Here is a 19,104-nt window from a genome sequence, read left to right as displayed (position 1 = left end):
GTGTTTTAATAAAAAATTTATCTCTCACTAAATTCATAGTTAAAAAAAGCTCACTAAATTTAACAAAAGATAGTATTTTTCTCGCTAATTAATGAGGGATTCAATCCTTTATTAATTTTTTAAAAAGATCATATCTTTTATTAATATTATTTAAAATTTAATAACTTTATTACTTCTTATTTTATTTATAAATTTATAAATCAAATTTAAATCAATATTACTTCTTATTTTTTTTAATTTTCAGGTAAGAAATAATTATTTTATTTTAAAGTTACCTTCTTCCATTTGTTGTTTTTTAAAATTGCAGATCTTCTACTTATTGAAGCAACAGTGTAGTACTGTTTTTGGCCGGCACATCTTTAGGTTTTAGCATTTAATTTACACTCCTTAATCCATCAGATTATACTTGCCACGTGTCTCCAAAGTCTTCACCACGAAATTGGACTCCGACCACCCACCCGCGTGTGCCAGTAATGTATAGCTTCGCTCTATATAATGACGACGCCATGAATGGCGACGAAAATCAGCACACAGGGCAACAACTATATACACGTTAAAGAAAAGCCAGAACGGAGTTACTGTTATAACGATGTCGGCCACCAGAGCTCCGGCTCAAGCTAGCAGTCTAGCGGCTGGGTTCAACAACTTCCATCGAATCAACCCAAAATCAGATCGCTTCAGGGTTAAGAGTTTTCACCATGTCGAGTTCTGGTGCTCCGACGCCACCAGCACCGCTCGCGCTTCTCATGGGCTCTCGGTATGCCTCTTGTTGCCAAATCTGACCTTTCCACCGGCAACCTTACCCACGCTTCTTATGTACTCCGTTCCGGCGACCTCTCCTTCGTCTTCACTGCTCCTTACTCTCCCTCCATCGCGCCCGCAGAGCACCTCGAACCCAGCTCCACCGCCTCTATCCCCTCCTTTGACCGTGACTCGTGCCTCGCCTTCGTAGCCTCCCACGGTCTAGAAGTTCGGGCCATTGCACTTGAAGTCGAGGATGCAAAAGTTGCATTCAACACTAGCGTCGTCCATGGCGCCAAGCCGACGGCCTCCCCTGTTCTTCTCCATAACCGAGTCATTTTCGCCGAAGTTCTCCTCTTCGGGGACCGTCATGTTGCGATACATCAGCTACAACGATCCCTTTCATGCGTCCAACCCTAACCCCAGCTATTGGTTCCTGCCCAACTTCGAACCCGTGGAGGACCTCTCGTCCCACGCTTCACTGAATTATAGGATCCGTGGGCTCGACCACGCCGTCTGTAACGTGCCGGAGCTGGCTCAGGCTGTGAATTACGTGAAAGAATTCACTGGTTTTCACGAGTTCGCTGAGTTCACGGCAGAGGACGTGGGTACGAACGAGAGTGGGTTGAACCAGATAATATTAGCGAACAATGACGAAACTGTTTTAATGCCACTTTGCGAACCAGTGTTCGGGACGAAGCGGAAGAGTCAAATACAGACATTCTTGGAGCACAATGAAGGAGCTGGGATACAGCATGTAGCTCTGGGGAGCGAAGACATATTCAGGACTTTGAAAGAAATGAGACAGCGAAGCAAAGTAGGAGGATTCGAGTTCATGCCTTCGCCACCTCCAACATATTACAAGAATCTGAAGAATCGAGCTGGTGATGTACTGACGGATGAGCAGATTCAGCAGTGTGAGGAGCTGGGAATTCTAGTGGACAGAGATGATCAAGGAACTTTGCTTCAAATTTTCACCAAGCCTGTTGGAGACAGGTATAATATAATGACACAGCATTGTTTTTATGCTAAATTGTATTTGATCATGAATTTCATGATATTGATACAAGATTTAGTTTAGATATGAGTTAAAATGTGTTTGGTGTCATGAATGTGGGCAGGCCAACCATGTTCGTGGAGATAATACAGAGAATAGGGTGCAAGGTTGAAGGATGAGGAAGGGAAGGTATATCAGAAGGTGGCTGTGGAGGCTTTGGGAAAGGCAACATCTCGGAGCTGTTCAAATCCGTAGAAGAGTACGAGAAGCAGACGCTTGACCTTAAAAAAGTTGCAGACCCAACCTTGCTTTAAAAATCCGATCGATTGTGATTGTACAAGATACATATGAAGCCCTCGTAGTACAATACTATACTCTGCGTCAGTTAAATTTACATTAATTCTCGCGAAGTAAAGTAAAAGTGAGTGTAGTGATAATGACTAGTTTTCGTGATGGTTGGAAAAGGAACTCCTGATGATTATGGCTTCTGTTGCTAATAAAGGTTGCATTTGGACACTGTATGTATTAGCAATATAAATTGACTGAAGCCGCCACAAGAACTAAATTATGTGCGAGCGTTGTCAGATACCAATGCACGGCAGACATTCAGTATTAATGATTAATGAATAAATAAAAGTTGCATTTCTCAATTGTCTAGCATTAATCTTCAGGTTTACAATTTACAAGTGGACTTGTAACTCGAGGTTAAATCATAATTAACTCTAAATCACGGTAATTTAGGATTTACCCTTAAAGAATTACCAAATTGTAAAGTTTTATAAAAGAAATTTTTTAAAATTCTTTGAATGGAATCCCAATCTTAACAATTCAATCTCATATATTATTTAATAAGTCTAAATCAGAGTTTTTAAAGTAAAGTAAAAGCTTAAAAATCAATTGGAATTCAAATAATGAGTTTTAAAACTCAAAAACAGATTTTGTACAGAAAATGACAAATGCGCCGCAGCTTACGACACGTGCGCCACATCATGTCTTCTTGTGCCATGCGCCGCAATGTGAGGTGCTATGCGTTGTGGCGCATTGCACTAAATTTGGCAGATCTGTGTTGTCATATGACAACATAGGGCGCGAACTTACAACACGTCCCAAATCTCCGTCCAACGTCTGATTGAGGTGGTTTCGGTGTCTACACGAAGCTTTTCTCCTAGCTCTAGCTAATGATATTAGTTTCACACTCAAACTCATTTTTTATAAAAATTTGACACCAAAACCTATGTTGATCACTTTTTCACAAAATCTTACAAATGGAGCATTCCAATTCAATCACATGTGCCAATAACTTACACCAACCATACGACCACACTCAAAGGACTCTTGCAGACTCGTGCAATATGCCACACACAATTAAAAATGCTTATATCATAAAATTACCATTCAACCCCAATTTTCACAAAACATTAAGGGGGAGGAAAAGTTGCACAAAATCAACTATTTCATTTCAAATCTCTCAAAATATATACATTTCTACTTGCATAAGTATTTTGGCCCTATCCATGAGTTCACAATCAAAACTTACTAACCTAGGGTACAAAATATACTTGTTATACACAAAATCATGTAAGTAGTGCATAAATCATGTCAATTAATCCTAATTGGCAATTACATTAACAAATATACATGAAAGTAACAAAAGAGAGGCATATAGAGGATTACTCTACAAATCCTAAGCCTTTGTATATTTTCTCTGACTTAGATTCGATGAGCTAGGTCTTGAAAATATTGAAATGAGAGGTGAGTACAACCACTCAGTAACCAAATTTTACTTAACCCATACAGTTGCATATTAATTGTTAATAGCTGTAATTAGGCATGTAAACATGAATAACATATAACACTCGGCCACGGCTCACAAAACTAACAAATATGTGACCGAGCTTGCCACAAAACATTTTATCATATTATTTCACAAAAACATAACATAGGGTCTCAAAATAACAACCATGTGGCCGGACTTATATGCATGATCAGATACCAACCTTATATCCTCATATTACCTCTGACATGAAACCGGTAGCTATCACGTAGCTATGTCTTTCACGGACTAACCCAGCCTTCCACTTGTGAGGAGCCACCGAGCAAGGTGAACTCACTCACTTATATAATTCGGTTTCCTCCAATACTATCAACCATGGGTGTCGTACCCCTAATCTAGCCTCCTCATAAATCAATGGAGACTAGTTCGGTTCGAATCCTTCATAGAACAAGTGGGACAGTCCTGAAACAACCATGAGACAAGGGTTATCTCCGATTCTAATGGTCGGTGCCAAGGCTAATTCTTGATTCCAATGGTCACTACCAATACCACATGGATTTCAACCAATCTACTCTTTCCCTGGGCAAATTCCTGCCAATGATCAGGTTATGCATATTTCTCACATAATATGCAATTTAGCAATACATGAATTCACATGACACATGCTTCACAATTCAACACACAATTCTTCACAATTCTCCACCCATAGTAATAAATTACAATCAATTTCATAAAACATCAAGGGTGGCAAAATAAGGTTTTCTTTCCAAAACTATTTCACAAATTAAACACTTTGCAAATACGCATCATTAATTTAACTTATTCATCATATTTCACAAAACACAATTAATATTCAATCATAAAAGTAAACTTTTTCTCGGTTACCTTAAATCTTTGAGAGGTCAAAGGTTTACCTCTCACTATACCAACTTCCCAAAGCTTTGCAACAAGCTCAAATAGTGCCAAAACAAATCTCTCTACATTCATACCACAAAAACATCATTATTATCTAACTCTTGAAACTTTATTAACATAAAACTCCACACACTCTATTTTTATCAACCCATGATCACTACCTATTCATACCTAATGGGCTCATTAAGTTCTATTAATGTACATTATCATTAATGACACCTCAAACCATCATTAATGCACACAAACCTCTCCCAACTACCATATTTATGATAATTTTTGGATAATAAATACTCTTATGTATTAATCACTTTCAAAATCATCAATGTAGTGTTTCAATACATTAAACAACTCCTATTATATTCATTTTAACTAATAGAATCAGATGCATACTCCTATAAACAGAAAATTCATCTCTCAACTCAAACCCTACCATAAATCATCATAAATAAGGGAGAGAAAGGAAGAATAAACCACCATAAACTTATCTTGGGTGTTTGGAGCTTTAATATATCAACAATAGAACCCAATGTCATGCCCTAGCAGAGCCAAATTGAGCTCTTCATTTTTCTTCTATTTTTCTGCAGAAACGAATTAGATATATTTGATTTTGGCCATGCGCCGCGGCGCACGATGTCCTCTGTCACGGTGCACGGCACAGAGGAGCCTTACATTTAAATTGTCTCTACGCGCCACGGCAAACTAACCACGTGCTGCGGCACAGAAAATGATTCTTCACTTTTTCTTCCTCTTTCCTTGCCCAGGTAGCCCGTCATTGATTGGATTCACTTTTAAGGCTGAAATCATAACAATTATGCCAAGTTAAGTCCCTCTGGCCACACACCTTATTAATTCACTAATTACCCTTATTAGATTAATAAATCAAAGTTAAATTTTTTCAGATGTTACAAGACTCCTTGATGCATTTGCCTTTGGATTATATACTCCTTCCAGTCTTTTTTACAAAACACTTTTAATCATTTCATATATCTTAAAAAAAGTTAGTTTTTTTTAGTATGTAAAAAAGTAATATGTACTTTTATTTTTACCCTTAACTTTGAATAATAATATAACTATATTAAATACATTCACGCTAATAAAAAAAGGATAAAATTTATAAAAATAATTTAATTATTTCAAGGTGTTCTATATTTTGAATTAAAAATTATTCTTAAAATGTATCTTATAAATAAGATTGGAGGGAGTATTCTAGTAGTGATATGCAAAATATTTTACTTGTCCCATAGTCTTGGCCAGTAAAACATAACTAACCTTTTCCTCTCTCACAAATCAACTGAGCAAAAAGAATATATATTGGCCTTGTTTGGTTGTTAAAAAAGATGATAACAATGGAATGTGTTAAAAAAATTAAAAAAAAACTAAATCATTCTTTCTTAATATAACAAACATGATAAAATTTAATAATATACATACATATATATTATAAATGTAAAAATCATTATATCTCTACAAACCTCATAAATTATGTCTCTCAATCTCATAAATTAAATTACTCTTTCCTCTTATATCAATATGATTCATTTTTTCTTCCTCTATATTTTGATGATTTTATTTTTATCTTTACTTTTTAAATACTAGCCATTATATATGTGTGTGTATGCGTGCATTTACTTGGCTGAATGCTTCAGTACTACAAACTGTTTCGTGATTTTATTTTAATTTTCACGTTACTGGAAAGACTTGCAACGGAGACCGGACATTAAACTAATATAGAGGAGGCTTCTCATACGAGAGATAGCAACACACACACACACACCACACAGGATCAAATATTTGCCAGGAAAAAACATTAAAAGATCTCAAGGTATTAATTTTCGCCAAAATTAATAAAAATTCCTAAATCCACCCATTCCAAAAGCTGTTTGATATCCAGAGTGAAAATGTCATGATGAAATATGACTCTTTTTGTAAAATTAATGACTTTATATATTACCTATAATTCATAATATAGGTTATTGATAATTACTTTATAATTCTAAAAAACTTTGTTCTTTTAAAAAATGATAGCCTTTGTAGTTATACTTTTATTAAATTTTTTATATAAGTGCCTTAATAATAATGACAACTCAATTTCTATAAAGCATTTTTTAGAGGAACAAAAAACCTCCTTTGTTAACATGTCAGTGAAGTAGAATGATTTTTGCTCTTTTGAAAAATAATTTAAGGAAAAAAATTTTTCATTTATTAGTACAAGATGTCTATTTTTTCTTGAAGAAATATATATGAAAAAAATATAATTTAATCCTTTTTTAAAAAATAACAAATAAAGTAAGAGAAGCAAACTTTTTAGAAAATATTTTATACTATTATGGATAGATGAAATGGACTAACACCAGAGTCAATGAGGGTTTTTTTTTGGGGGGGGGTGGAGTCAATGTGTTCTTAATAACCAGCAGGCCTATAATAGAATAGGAAAATTATTAGGGAGGGGGTCGAATTAATTAAAGTCCTATTATTTACCCCACTCTACACACACACATATTGAATAAGATGTTTATTATTTGCCCAAAGTTTAATTACTTGCATTAATTATTGAATTCAGAGGTTAAAACATAAAGAGATACAAAGGAGTATTAAGCTTATGCTAAATACTTTTGGGTCTAGAGACACAAAACCCTCCCTCTCTGTGAGAGAAATCAAGGATTCAAACCCTATTTTATATACGGGTGTGTGTGGATATATATGTGTTTAAATTGACATCTTCAAGAAAAAAAAAGGAGTATTAAGCTTACTACATACATTATGTCAAATATTAAGTGGTTAAATTAATTATATTACTTTTTCACAACTTTCTATTGTATTTATAAATCCATTTTTGTTTTCCATTATTTGAATAATCTTTTTCCCCATTCAACAATTTTATTATTTAGGGAAAATATCTCCACACGTCCTTATAATTAGTTTATTTATTTCAATTTTAAATTAGGTTTTTATATAGTTTCAATCCTTTAATTCAACCCTTATGCTTTTAAACATTAGCTCCGCCGGTTAATTCCTTTGCACCTAACACCATTTGGAAATTGCTTTTGTGGCCAATGGAGGTTGACGTGGTTGACATCTTAATGAGTTGGATGCTAAGTAAGAACCCATAACTCCACAAAGGCATTGATTGGGTGAAAGGGGAAAAAAAAATTGGCACTACTACAAAATATATTTTTAAGAATGCTAAATATATTTTTAAGAGCATTTTTTTCAGAGCGCTTATAAAAAAATGCTCTAAATGGAGAGACAAAATCTACTAGAACATTTAAAAAAAAAGCATTTTAAAATAGTAGATATATAGGAGCGCTTTATGAATAAGTGCTCCTAAAATTTGCATGAAAAAAAATAAAAAATAAGCATTTAAAGAGCGCTCTTAAAAATTAAGCCTTTTGAGGTGCTCAAAGGATAAAGACTCCTAAAAGCAAAGTAAAAAAAAAAAAAACTTACCTTTAAAAGTGTTTATTGTCTAAAAAATCTTAAAAGTTTAATAAAAAAAATTACCTTTTAAAATACATATTTCCAAATTATGATAAAAGATTTCATTAAAAAAAAATTTACTCTTTAAGAATGCTTATCAAAAAAATGCTCCTAAAGACAAAAGCTTTTAGGAGCACTTAATAATTTAACGCTCCTAGATAGTAATATTTATTATAAAAATAAATATTTCTTTATTTTGGTATTTATTATTATATTAATTATGTGATAAAAATAAAAAATTTAGACTTAATTATTTTATTAATATTTTATATTTTTATGAGCGCTCGTCATAGAGCGCTCCATAAGGGGAGGCTTTTCTTTTTGCTTTTCGTTTTTATATTAGTTTTGAATTAGCTACCTTGTTTTGAACTCTTTCTTGCTCTGCGGCTCTCTTCCTATTCTTTTTCCTTCTCTCCTCTCCTCTCCTAAAGCTTGCTGCCGTCGAACCTCACTGTGGAAGCCATCAAACGCTGTCATGAACCCAGCCGTAGAATCGGTTGAAGCTATCGATGCCATGAAGTTCGTGAAGCTCCATCGAAGTCAAAATCCAGCGAAGCCGTAGACGCCTTGCTATCTCTGCTGCACTGTCATGGCTCACGCCGAGTCGCTGCTCTCTTGTTGCTAAAGCCCGTGCCACCGAAGTCGCTGAAGTCTATCCATCCGTCCAGATCTCCTCTCCCTCTCCCATGTCGCCGTTGTGCCGAAGCTTGCCAAAGATGACCATGTTCACACTCTCTGGTGTTCTGGTTTCACGACCACGTCTCAGATCTAATGCTTGTACTACTGCAGAAAATTTTGATTTTCACTCCCCTTTTATTGCCCATCGGTATTATTTAACTCCAGAACTTTGCGCTTTAAATTTAATATCCTTCTACTTTTTGACAGGAAATGATCATAGCTAGTCACGATCGTCCTTCACAAAAAGTAAGCTACCTTGGATTCTTCCTTCCTTGTTTTTTCATTGTTGGACATAATTTTCTTTATTTTTCATACCAACTTCTTCAACTATTTTTATGCTCAGTTTCATTTTTACAATTTTGCTTCATATATATTGGGCCCAGGGAAAACAATTCTTGCATGATATTGTTGCAAACGGTCACAATGGAATTGATGTCGACAAGTAAGTCATGCTTTTTTGTATTTACTTGATCATTAATACTCGCACTCTTGAAATAATTTATGCACGTATAGGTTCGACTAAATTGTTCATGACACCCGTTCTTGTGCTAAGGATGCAGCTTTCAGCTGCTAGCAAGACAACACTTGCACTTCAAGTTATAATAGAAGCTCAAAAGCTTGGAGGTACTTGTTGACCATTCTTATCTTCATTTTTGCTAAATCCTTTTCATGTAGATAATTAAACTATTAATTCTCTTATTTATTTTCCTGTTTATGTTGCAACTGTGTTGCTGTGCATACTGCATTTTTTTCATTATTTAATGAACTTCTATTTGATCTGTAGCGAGGATATTGAATCATGGAGTTATGTTCGAGTATTTGTGTTTCTGTGCCTGAGATATCAGTGCAGCTTTCTTCCATCTAGCTTGCATTTGTAGCTTAATTTATTAGAGTTACACTCTAGACACTTTTTTTTATAGTAGTAAAGTATTAGAACTTTAAAGTATTAGAGATGTACATTAACTTTAGCATTGAAAATATTGAAGTTAACTTTTATGATGATATTTTTTACGCAAACAATTGCTACTGATAGGGTGAGGATCAGTAAATATAATTACTAAATTTATTGTGGTAGATTCATCATACATTGATTCAAAAGCTTTGCATCTTTCAATGACCATAGCTATAAATACATATGCCTATTCTTGTATTTCCATCCAATTAGTTTATATTGTATTTTATTATTTTAGTTTTGATTTTGATTTCGGTTAGCCATTATGCAATGAGTTATCAATTTGGCTTTGAAATGTAAATCTCTTTCATTCTTTGTATATGTGATCTGTATTATTGGCCTTGCAAATTTCAGTTCATAGGTTGAGGCTTTGAGAAAGCAACTTATTTAAGATATTCTTTGCTGAGACAATTATTCGTGTTCTCTAGATACAATTATTGCATGGAGACATCCTGAGTATCACGCTTAGTTGCAGCTCTTACGTATAATTATAGATAAAGATCACTTGATGTTAATTATTGTACTTATTTCTCTTTTTGGCTTATGCGATCTGAACGTTTTGCATATTTTTTTTTCGTAGGTTGGTGTAATGGTAGAAGGCAATTGTTTTCCTTTTAAATAATTTTTTTTCTTATAGTGTAATGTTTAGAAGATTATATTAAAAATCTTTGTACTAATTTTGATGTTAGAGTAGTTGATTGAGATTATGGCTACCAAACCCACAAAAACATTGTATATTTTTAAATTCAAATGAAAGTATATTTTTCTTGTTATAATCAATTTTTCACTTTAGAATATTATATTTAAATTTATGAAGTATGTAACATTATATAAAAAATGAGTTCCTTTTTTTAAATAAAAAATGAGGCTACAAGAGCATTTTCTTTAAATAGCGCTCCCATATGGTGACATTATTGTAGCACTTTTGCTTAGAAGTGCTCTTGTAAGGAGAACTACAAGAGTGCTTGTAAGCAAAAGCATTCTTGTAGAGGGGCTTATAGGAGCGCTTTTAAAGGAAGTGCTCCTATAAGGGGCAGCACTTTTAAACCACTCCCATAAATAGAAAAATAAGTATTTTGAAAAGTGTTTTTTTGTTGTAACGTGGGTTAGAATAATTACTTTTTAGTCAAGTAATTAGAATAGAGCATTTGGAGTAAAAACTTGGAGTCACCCCATGGGGAGCCAGATTCATGAGGGAGAAGGGAAGGGAGGGGGAAGACATTGCCTTGACAATATTGTTCTTCTTCATTTTCATTCTGGTGGGGTGGTTGTTCAAGTTGAAGAGGCAAGCCATCTCCTTATTTCTAGTTCTTCGTCCTTGTTCTTTTTTTTTTTTTTATGTTGTTGTTAGACTACTCGATCATCATTCTTCTTCTTCCTCATTCTTTTTCGTTTTGGTTTTGCTTAATGTAAGTATATATGCTTAATCATCTTCGTTCTTCATCATCTATAAGTCACATTTCGACCCTATATTGTTTTCCTCGAAGATTTCAATTACATTAACATTGAGTCAAAACTGATTGATGTTTATTGCCAAAAAAAGTTTTTGTAGCGGTTTTTATGTCACTTTTGTAATGAGTTGAACTGCTACGTGCATTTTTGGTAGTGATTTTAAAACCCACTACAATCATTACCATAGCGGGCCATATAGTAGTGATTTTTAGAACTGCTATCGCAAAAGTTAAAGCGCTAAAAGCTGTGTAACAGTTATAGAATCGCAAACACTTGAAATTTGAAAAATTATTTTGAAATATTTTTTGTCAGAGGGATGTAGTGGTTTCAAGACCACTATGACATTTGAAAATTTGACTTTTCACATCTACGTTCGCATTGTCCCAAAATTCATGAAGAGATTCACATTTATAGAGTTCGAGAAGAGATTTGTGTTCCAAGGGTTGGCGTGAAAAACTTGATCACATAATTGACCAATGTCCTTCATGAGCCTATTATATTGCAACGGGGATTGCATAAAGGACTAGATAAGATCGGATTTTAGATTTGATCTTTTTCTTGAAAAGGATTAAATTAGGTAACTTATAGTTTAGTTTGGTCTAATTATAACCTTAAGATTAATAGGACCAAACTTGATCCATAAAACTAAGAGACTAGTCCTCATAATTCAATACCCACTTAGCTTTTTTCTCCCTTCTATAAGGCAACAACTCATTTCAACTTGATAAACTTTATTAAGATAATAAAAATATAAACAGGCCAAACATTTAAAGTATAAGGGCCAAATAGAAGGATGGGAATTATAAGACCTTAATTAAATTATAAGCACCTACAAGATATTTTTCCTATTATTTAACTCACCTTTTCCTTTTGTAGCTTTATAAAATTATTAATCATTTATGATTCAAGAAAACATGAATGATTAAATTATTGTTGATCACTTAAATATATAATTTTGGGTTAAGTGAAAAAAGTCAGGATCATCTTTAAAGTTAAGAAAGGGTTCTTTTCTTATTTTGACTGGGGGTGCTTCTTTTTTGCAAAGGGGTACTAAAGTAAGTTCATATGAAATTTAATCTTAAAAAAGTCTTTCAAGACCTTATTGTAGTTATCAAATTTCGTGAGATGAAATTGTCATTTTCTTATTTTAGAATGATTTATTCATCACTATCACTTCTTCTTGTTGTTGTTGTTGTTGATTCTAGGGTTAAATATCAACTTGAACCCTAAACTATAGGTCCAGGAGTGATTTGAATCCTATACTTTAAAAAAATGTATTTTGAATCCTAAACAATTAAAGTTGAGGCAATTTGACCCCTTGTCATTAACTTTCAATAAATATCCATCAAATTCATTTGGAAAAAATTACACTTTAAAACCTAATTTGACAGAAGTTTGTTGAAAGTTAATAATAGCGGTCAAATTGCCCCAACTTTAATTGTTTAGATTTAGAATATACTTTTTTAAAAATTTAGGGTTCAAATCGCGCTTGAACATATAATTTAAGGTCAAAATTGTATATTTCAACAGTAATTGAAAAAAGTGTATCTTGCATATTATATTAATTTTTAAAAATATTTTGAAAGAGTGTGTAAGTTTCTTGGTTTGAATTGATCGCTGGAGGTGAAAATTTATAAAACAAAACTAAATACCTCTATGATAAATAAAGAAGCTGAAAAAAGTGTATGAAGAGGAATCTATTTTAAATTTTTCCCTAACAAAGAATGACAATGTGTTTTTCACCAATGTTATTATGAGATTTCATTATGCCAAAGAACAAATAGGAAAAAAAATATGAAAGTGCGCTTATAGTAAAAGATTATATTACGTTTCTAGTACTGTCATTGATTGTTTATCAAAACCCCACCCAATAAAAACAAAAATAGTTAACTCGACAGTGTCTCATTCACACCCACCATAATTTTCACCAAAAACTTCTTTACTCATTATTACAATTTACAACTTTTATATAGTTTCATCATCATTATTATTTACCTTTTTTTAATTCCTTCTTCTCAGATCCTGGAAAATTTGTAATATTATCAAGCTTAATAAGCAATTTAGACCCTGAACTATAGGTGTAGGGGTGATTTGAACGTTAAATAATTAAAATTGGAGCAATTTTGCACATACTATTAGCTTTCAACAAACATATGTCAAGTTGGGGTTTATAGTGTAATTTTTTTAAAATGAATTTTATAGATGTTTGTTGAAAGGTAATGATTGGGGTGAAATTATCCCAATTTTAATTGTTTAAAATTTAAAATGTACCTTTTTAAAATTTAAATTTAAATTACTTCTGAACATGTAGTTCAGAGTTCAAATTGATATTTAACCCTTAATTCTAACATTCCCATTTTCATCCATTTTATTTGTTTTGTCGTAATCATGACAATCCTATTTCACAATTGCTTTTGTTATTTGTCATATTTGATCATGGATAATTTTTTTTAAAAAAAATATGTTTATAGATTTTTATAATTTTTCTCAATTTTAAATTAGGTTCATACATTTTATTTTACTTTAATAAAACTCTTAAAATTTGATCTATTATATACGTTCATCTTTGAATGTTAAAATTAATAATGAACTATTAGATTTTACAAAGTAAAAAAATTATTGGAATTTATAAAAAATTTAATTTAATACTTTTAATTAAAATTAAAAAAAATTAATTTAATGTGCTGTTCGAGAAAATTCTATATGTAAAAAAAATTAAAAAACATTTTAATTATAAATTTTTAAATTATAAAAATTATATAATTAATTCTAAAATCATATAATCATTTAATAAAAATATAAAAGATTTTCATTTCGTTTTTAAAAAAATTTGATGATTTTTACTTTAAAAAATTTAATTAATCAAATTAGAAGAACTTAATTAAAATAAAATAAATTATAATAATTTAATTTAAAATTAAGTAAAATTATAAGGATATTTTTTTAATTTTTTTATATTTCTAATTTTAATATATATATATATATTTTAAATTTAAATTTGATTTAAATTCTATTAATTTATGGTGATTTTTCTAGGGTTTATGTAAAATCATGTCATACAAACGTTAGCACCATTGCGCTGCCTCCAATTCTCGCCCTAGTTCCGAGGAGTCTCCATGGGGAAGAAGAAGAAATTCATCGACAAGAAAAAGTCAGCCACTTTCCAATTACTCGCACGCGATTCTTCTGATCCCAACTATGACGGAACTCCTGGCAGCGACCGTATATTTGTTCGTGTCGACAATAACTCTGTCTCTGCTGCCAGCATTGTTGGCGCTGAAGAACCTTACGGTGGCGGTGGTGATGATCCCAATTCCATATTCGCTGACGCACCTGAGGACTATGAAGGTGACGAGAATGATGTCAAGGTATTGGGGAAATCCATGCTTGGGTGGAGTGAGAATTCGAGTACCGCTGCTGAGACATTGCCGGAGCAAGTGCGGAGGGAGATTTTGGAGTTAGGTTTTCCAGATGATGGGTATAATTACTTGCTTCATCTGAGAGAGATTCAGAATACTGGCGGTGGCTCTGCATTCTATCACAACCCCAAGTTTAGAGCTGATCTTGTTCCTCATGATGTAAAGGTCAGTTGTTTTTCTGTTAATTTTACTGTCTTTACGCCTTTGATTTGAAATACGACGAACCAGTGGTGTCAAAATTGAGAAATATGGAATGGCACGCATAGCGATTTAATGGTAGTGCATGTGCCTTGTGTTCATGTAAGCATCAATGCTTCATAAGATTTTGTTGTACTCATCGGATAGCAATTTCCTTCTACTTCCGTCAAGCGAAGTTTTTTTTTTTTTTTTTTTTTGGGTGGGGGGGTTCCTGGGTTTTGATTCGTGAGAAGTTGGATGCCATTGATGTGGATTCCCCTCAATTTAAGATTAGTTTCTTCTTGACCACATTGAGTATGAGTGGATTGTATTGAATTTTTTATTTTCATCGTTCTATAATGTGCCAGAAAATGTTTGATTGTTTTCTCTTTTCATGTGTCTAGGCCTATGACGCATCACGATTACAAATATCCAAGGTGAATGAAGTGTGCAATGATAAGTCCCTCTACGGTGTTGCATCCAGGACTACAAGTGTGAGGATTCAGAAAGGCGTAGATCCTGAAGTGGCTGCATTGCTTGATGATAGTGATTTGTCACGGTTTGGCTCTGATGTTGAAGACCTGGAGGAAGACTTTGTTGTTCAGGCAAACCTTCCGGCAGAAGAAGAAGAAGACAAGTCCGACATATGCAACAAAATGAATTCTGCACATGAATGTGCTATAGATAAAAACAATTTGGAAATATTGCATGCTTCTGCTAGTTCCAAGGTTTCAAATGATCTTGAGCCCCTGGATGGAGTTACAGAAGGTGTCGTTGAAGTAGGTTGTGCCAATGAAAAGCCAAGAGTTCGGCGACTCTTGGATGAACAGTTTGATTTAGTGAGTTCTGCTTTTCTCGATTGACTTTGCACTTTTTCTCTCTCGCTCTATAACAGTTTGGCTTAGTGAGTTCTGCTTTTCTGGACGACTTAGCAATTGCTCTGTCATAAAGGACTGTATAAACTGAATTTCATTAATTCCCATGTTAAAGATAGTGCTTTCCACTTTGCTACATTTTCATGTTGCTAGGACAAATTGACCTCTATTAACTGCTTTTGTGCATTTTTACTTCAAGATCCCCATTCTTATTCTTATTATTATTATAATATCATATATGCTGTAGCTTGAACGTCAAGAGTATGGAACTGATGATGATAGTGATGATGATGATGAATATGATTATGATTGCTATCAAGCTGAAGATGAATCTCTTGCTGATAAGCTCAGACATTCTCTTAATGGCCATGTGGTGGATGACCTAGAGCTTAATGATGACAACTATAAGGCCCCTGCAGATTTAATGAAGGATAAAGAGGCTTTGAAAAGTGAAGAGCAAGATGACTCTGCTGCTGATGTAATTCGCCTCTGCAAGGAATATGCTCAGAGGTATGAAAATGAAGATGAAGAAGACAAGGATGTTATTTTGGAGGAAAGTAGTGATGAATCAGAAGTTTGGGATTGTGAGACAATTATTTCTACATACTCAAATTTAGATAATCACCCTGGAAAAATTGACGCACCTGAAGTAACAAGGAAGAAGAAATTGGCTCAAGCTGTTTCTGCAGCCATGGGTTCCTCTAGTCTTAAAATATCCCTTAAAGGAAAAGAAAAAATCCCTGTGGATTTCTTGCCTGGTGGTAGAACACCCGCTGCAGAAAAGGTGAAAAGCTTGAACAGTATAAAAACTGAACAGTACAAGAGAAAAGAGCATGGGCAAGAATCAAAGGAGGAGAAGAAAGAACGGAAGGTATATGTGGATGTTATTTTGATTTACTTTGCATACGTGCTGTCTGTAAACAGTCCAATTTATCTATCATATAGTCGTTGTAAAATATCAACTGATGAAAAGAGTGGTCATTTTAATGTGTGGGCTAATGAGAATTTACTTTTTTTAATGACAAGTAATTGTCTGAAGTTGCTACCCAAAGAATTGTATCCATGTTTATGTATTTTGGTCTTACTACATCTCCTGCTGCTCTGACAAAATGGGTATTTGTACTGCTATTAGGCTGCTGTGAAGGAGGAAAGGCGAGAGGCACGCCGCCTGAAAAAAGAAATGAAAGGGCTGTACAAGTGTGAAACACATCGAGGACAAAGAGTTGCTGCTGTATCGGGTCCTTCTACTATTCATCTTTTGTAAGTTTGCAAAATTTAGTACTCTAGTTTGCTCTCTCTACCATGAACTGGTCCTTCTACCATTCATCTTATAATGTTCTCAAATTGTGTAAACCTTAATTAGCACTTGCTCTGTCATGAAGTATTGTGGCTGTTACCTATAATGGAGGTAAGAGTTCTATAAGGGTAGAAATTAGAAAGTAGATTGACATGAAGATGTAAGAGCTATTATTTCCATGTGGAGGAGGATGTAAAGAACACTGACCCTATTGTGCTTGGAGGATCTACTACCATGTCACTAAAAAGAATTTATTTATTGGTAGATGGTATAATTCTCATTGGTGAATTTTATGCTTTTAAGACATTAGGCTTCAACCTGAAAAGAACTTAGAGGTTCAAATTGAGAGCCTTGCTATGAAAAGAAATATGTTTTTAATGAGAGGGCCTGTTATCTGCAGAAGAAGATACTGAAAGACACTTTTCTTGTTTGTGTATAAACTATAAAACTTTCAACATTCTGCTAACTTGAATTGCATTAATATTGAGACATCTGCCACTTATCAACCCCCTTCCTCTCCCTTGTTGGAGTCATTCTTGCATAAAAATGATATCAAAGGAGAAAATGGTAAACTTTTCTGGGCTTCTGAGGTTAAAACTCGCACTACTGCATGAATATGATTTCACATTAACCTCCTAGACATACAAGTTAGAGTGCCAAACGATGACATTAAGCATTTGACTATATTATAATTATATCTTAATTGCTTGCATCAATTGAAACTGTGACCTGTGGATGATGACAACCGTGGCCTTGTATATCAATTTAACATGTGGATAATGTGTGATTGTTCTTTAGTTTCCTAATCAATGGCTTTCTTTTCTTGTGCTTTTCTCTTGATAGGTAAGCTAACCTATGCGTGCTTTCATCCACGTGTGGGTCTTCCATTCCACTGTCTTGAGGTGAGATGCTATCAGTCATTACTTATTCTTGCCATAAGAATAGGGGTGTCTCCATGCATGGCTATTTTGGTGTCTTGGGGTTTTGGCTGAGACAGGTTGTGATAATTTATCTATTTTGGCCCCAACCATAATGGGTTTGAGGGGATTTTGATGGTAGTGTTTCGTTCTAGACGAAGTTGTTGGAAGTTTTTGTTTTTCATTTTTAGGATTTGGGGGTTGAGATGGTGAGTTGACATGGTTTGTAGAATTTTGCCAATCAATGACATTATTATATATATATATATATATATATGCACGAATCATGACTGATCAAGTTTTTAAGGTGGACCTTTCTTGTTCTTGACTGATCAAATCAATCATGGATCTACGTGCAAGGCTGTTAATGTGGGTTTTTTTTTCCCCAGAAAATTAGATTTCGGACCCGTAATGTTTAAATTTTTTGCCGCAAGAGCGTTGCAAAGTCAGATTTTGAGGAAGTTATAATCTTAACTCTAATAGCTGTTCTAAATTTAGATATAATTTTCTTAAAATCTTCCATAAGATCTGAAATGAATTTGTGGATGCTTTAATTGAGAACGTTGTCGATGGGAATGGAAAACTACCTTTGGGCTTTGTGAATGTTTCTGCTTCCGACAATGAGATGAAATGATCCATCTAACAGTATTTGAAATCGAAGTTTATGTGACTGAATTGTCACAGTCTTATCTGGGAATCACCCTCGATAACAAAACAAGATCCAATTCTTTACGTATAATTTCAAGCAATATCTTGGAGAAGAATTCGACTTTGAAAGATTCAAGCAAGAAATTCTTATAGGGGGAAGGAAATTAGAACTGTGAGCTCGGGAAATCAAGCGCAAGATTTTCTCTCTGCAAAACACTTTTTTTTATTAATGGTATAACGTAAAGCGAGATTAATTTTTACCATAATTTGCAATGAGTATGTCTTCAAAAAAATTATTTCCAATTTCCACAAAAAAAATTTTGACCCGTGTTTCGTTCGTTTTAAAAAAATGTCTTCAATTTTTTTTTTAAAAAAAACAAGTATCAATTTTAATATAAGGAGGTTGATCTAATGATTTTATCAAAAAGTCTTGATTCAATCAAGAGGGTTGGATTTAATGGAAGAGATTAATTTCTTACAACATAGTAAAACATGATTTGAATTTCTAATAAAAAAAATGCTCACATTTAGTATGGGATTATGCTTCAAACATGATTATATGCCTAGGATATATATATGAATAATAATAATAATAAAAGGTCCTATTCGTGTGACAGCGGGAAGGAAGCAAATTTTGAAGTTTTCCCCCCTTTTTTAAGCTCTTTATTCTAAAATATTTGTACTCAGTTTGAGGAAAAGCGCCAACCCATTGCAACATTGGAATTCAGATAAAGTTTCCAAATTGTTGTAATAAGTAGTAAAGAAAGGAAAGGAGTTTTTACTTT

General features: G+C 33.5%; 1 protein-coding gene and 1 pseudogene across 1 annotated transcript; both read left to right on the top strand.

The window, feature by feature from the left end:
* Positions 1-589: 589 nt before the first annotated feature.
* LOC129302799 (4-hydroxyphenylpyruvate dioxygenase-like) lies at positions 590-9,419 on the top strand (annotated as a pseudogene).
* Positions 9,420-14,043: 4,624 nt separating this feature from the next.
* Positions 14,044-17,977, top strand: LOC129301014 (uncharacterized). The gene is made up of 5 exons (XM_054939598.1): positions 14,044-14,570; positions 14,987-15,421; positions 15,705-16,328; positions 16,590-16,717; positions 17,598-17,977. Exons 1-5 carry the CDS (start codon positions 14,103-14,105, stop codon positions 17,599-17,601), a joined length of 1,659 nt encoding a protein of 552 aa, XP_054795573.1. The 5' UTR covers positions 14,044-14,102; the 3' UTR covers positions 17,602-17,977.
* The last annotated feature ends 1,127 nt before the right edge of the window (positions 17,978-19,104 follow it).

This window comes from Prosopis cineraria, unplaced genomic scaffold, assembly GCF_029017545.1.
Source record: "Prosopis cineraria cultivar Desert tree isolate PC_DT_omini unplaced genomic scaffold, ASM2901754v1 PC2, whole genome shotgun sequence".
Lineage (NCBI taxonomy): Eukaryota > Viridiplantae > Streptophyta > Magnoliopsida > Fabales > Fabaceae > Prosopis > Prosopis cineraria.
Note: the sequence above shows the minus strand (reverse complement) of the source record. Positions and strands in the feature narration are given on the sequence as shown.

What these genes read in the sequence shown, in the direction of transcription:
- LOC129301014 (XM_054939598.1), top strand. Translation starts at nt 14,103, where the DNA reads ATGGGGAAGAAGAAGAAATTCATCGACAAGAAAAAGTCAGCCACTTTC. An exon ending in TGGATGAACAGTTTGATTTA is followed by an intron (nt 15,422 to 15,704) that starts GTGAGTTCTGCT and finishes TATATGCTGTAG; the next exon opens with CTTGAACGTCAAGAGTATGG. An exon ending in AGGAGAAGAAAGAACGGAAG is followed by an intron (nt 16,329 to 16,589) that starts GTATATGTGGAT and finishes TACTGCTATTAG; the next exon opens with GCTGCTGTGAAGGAGGAAAG.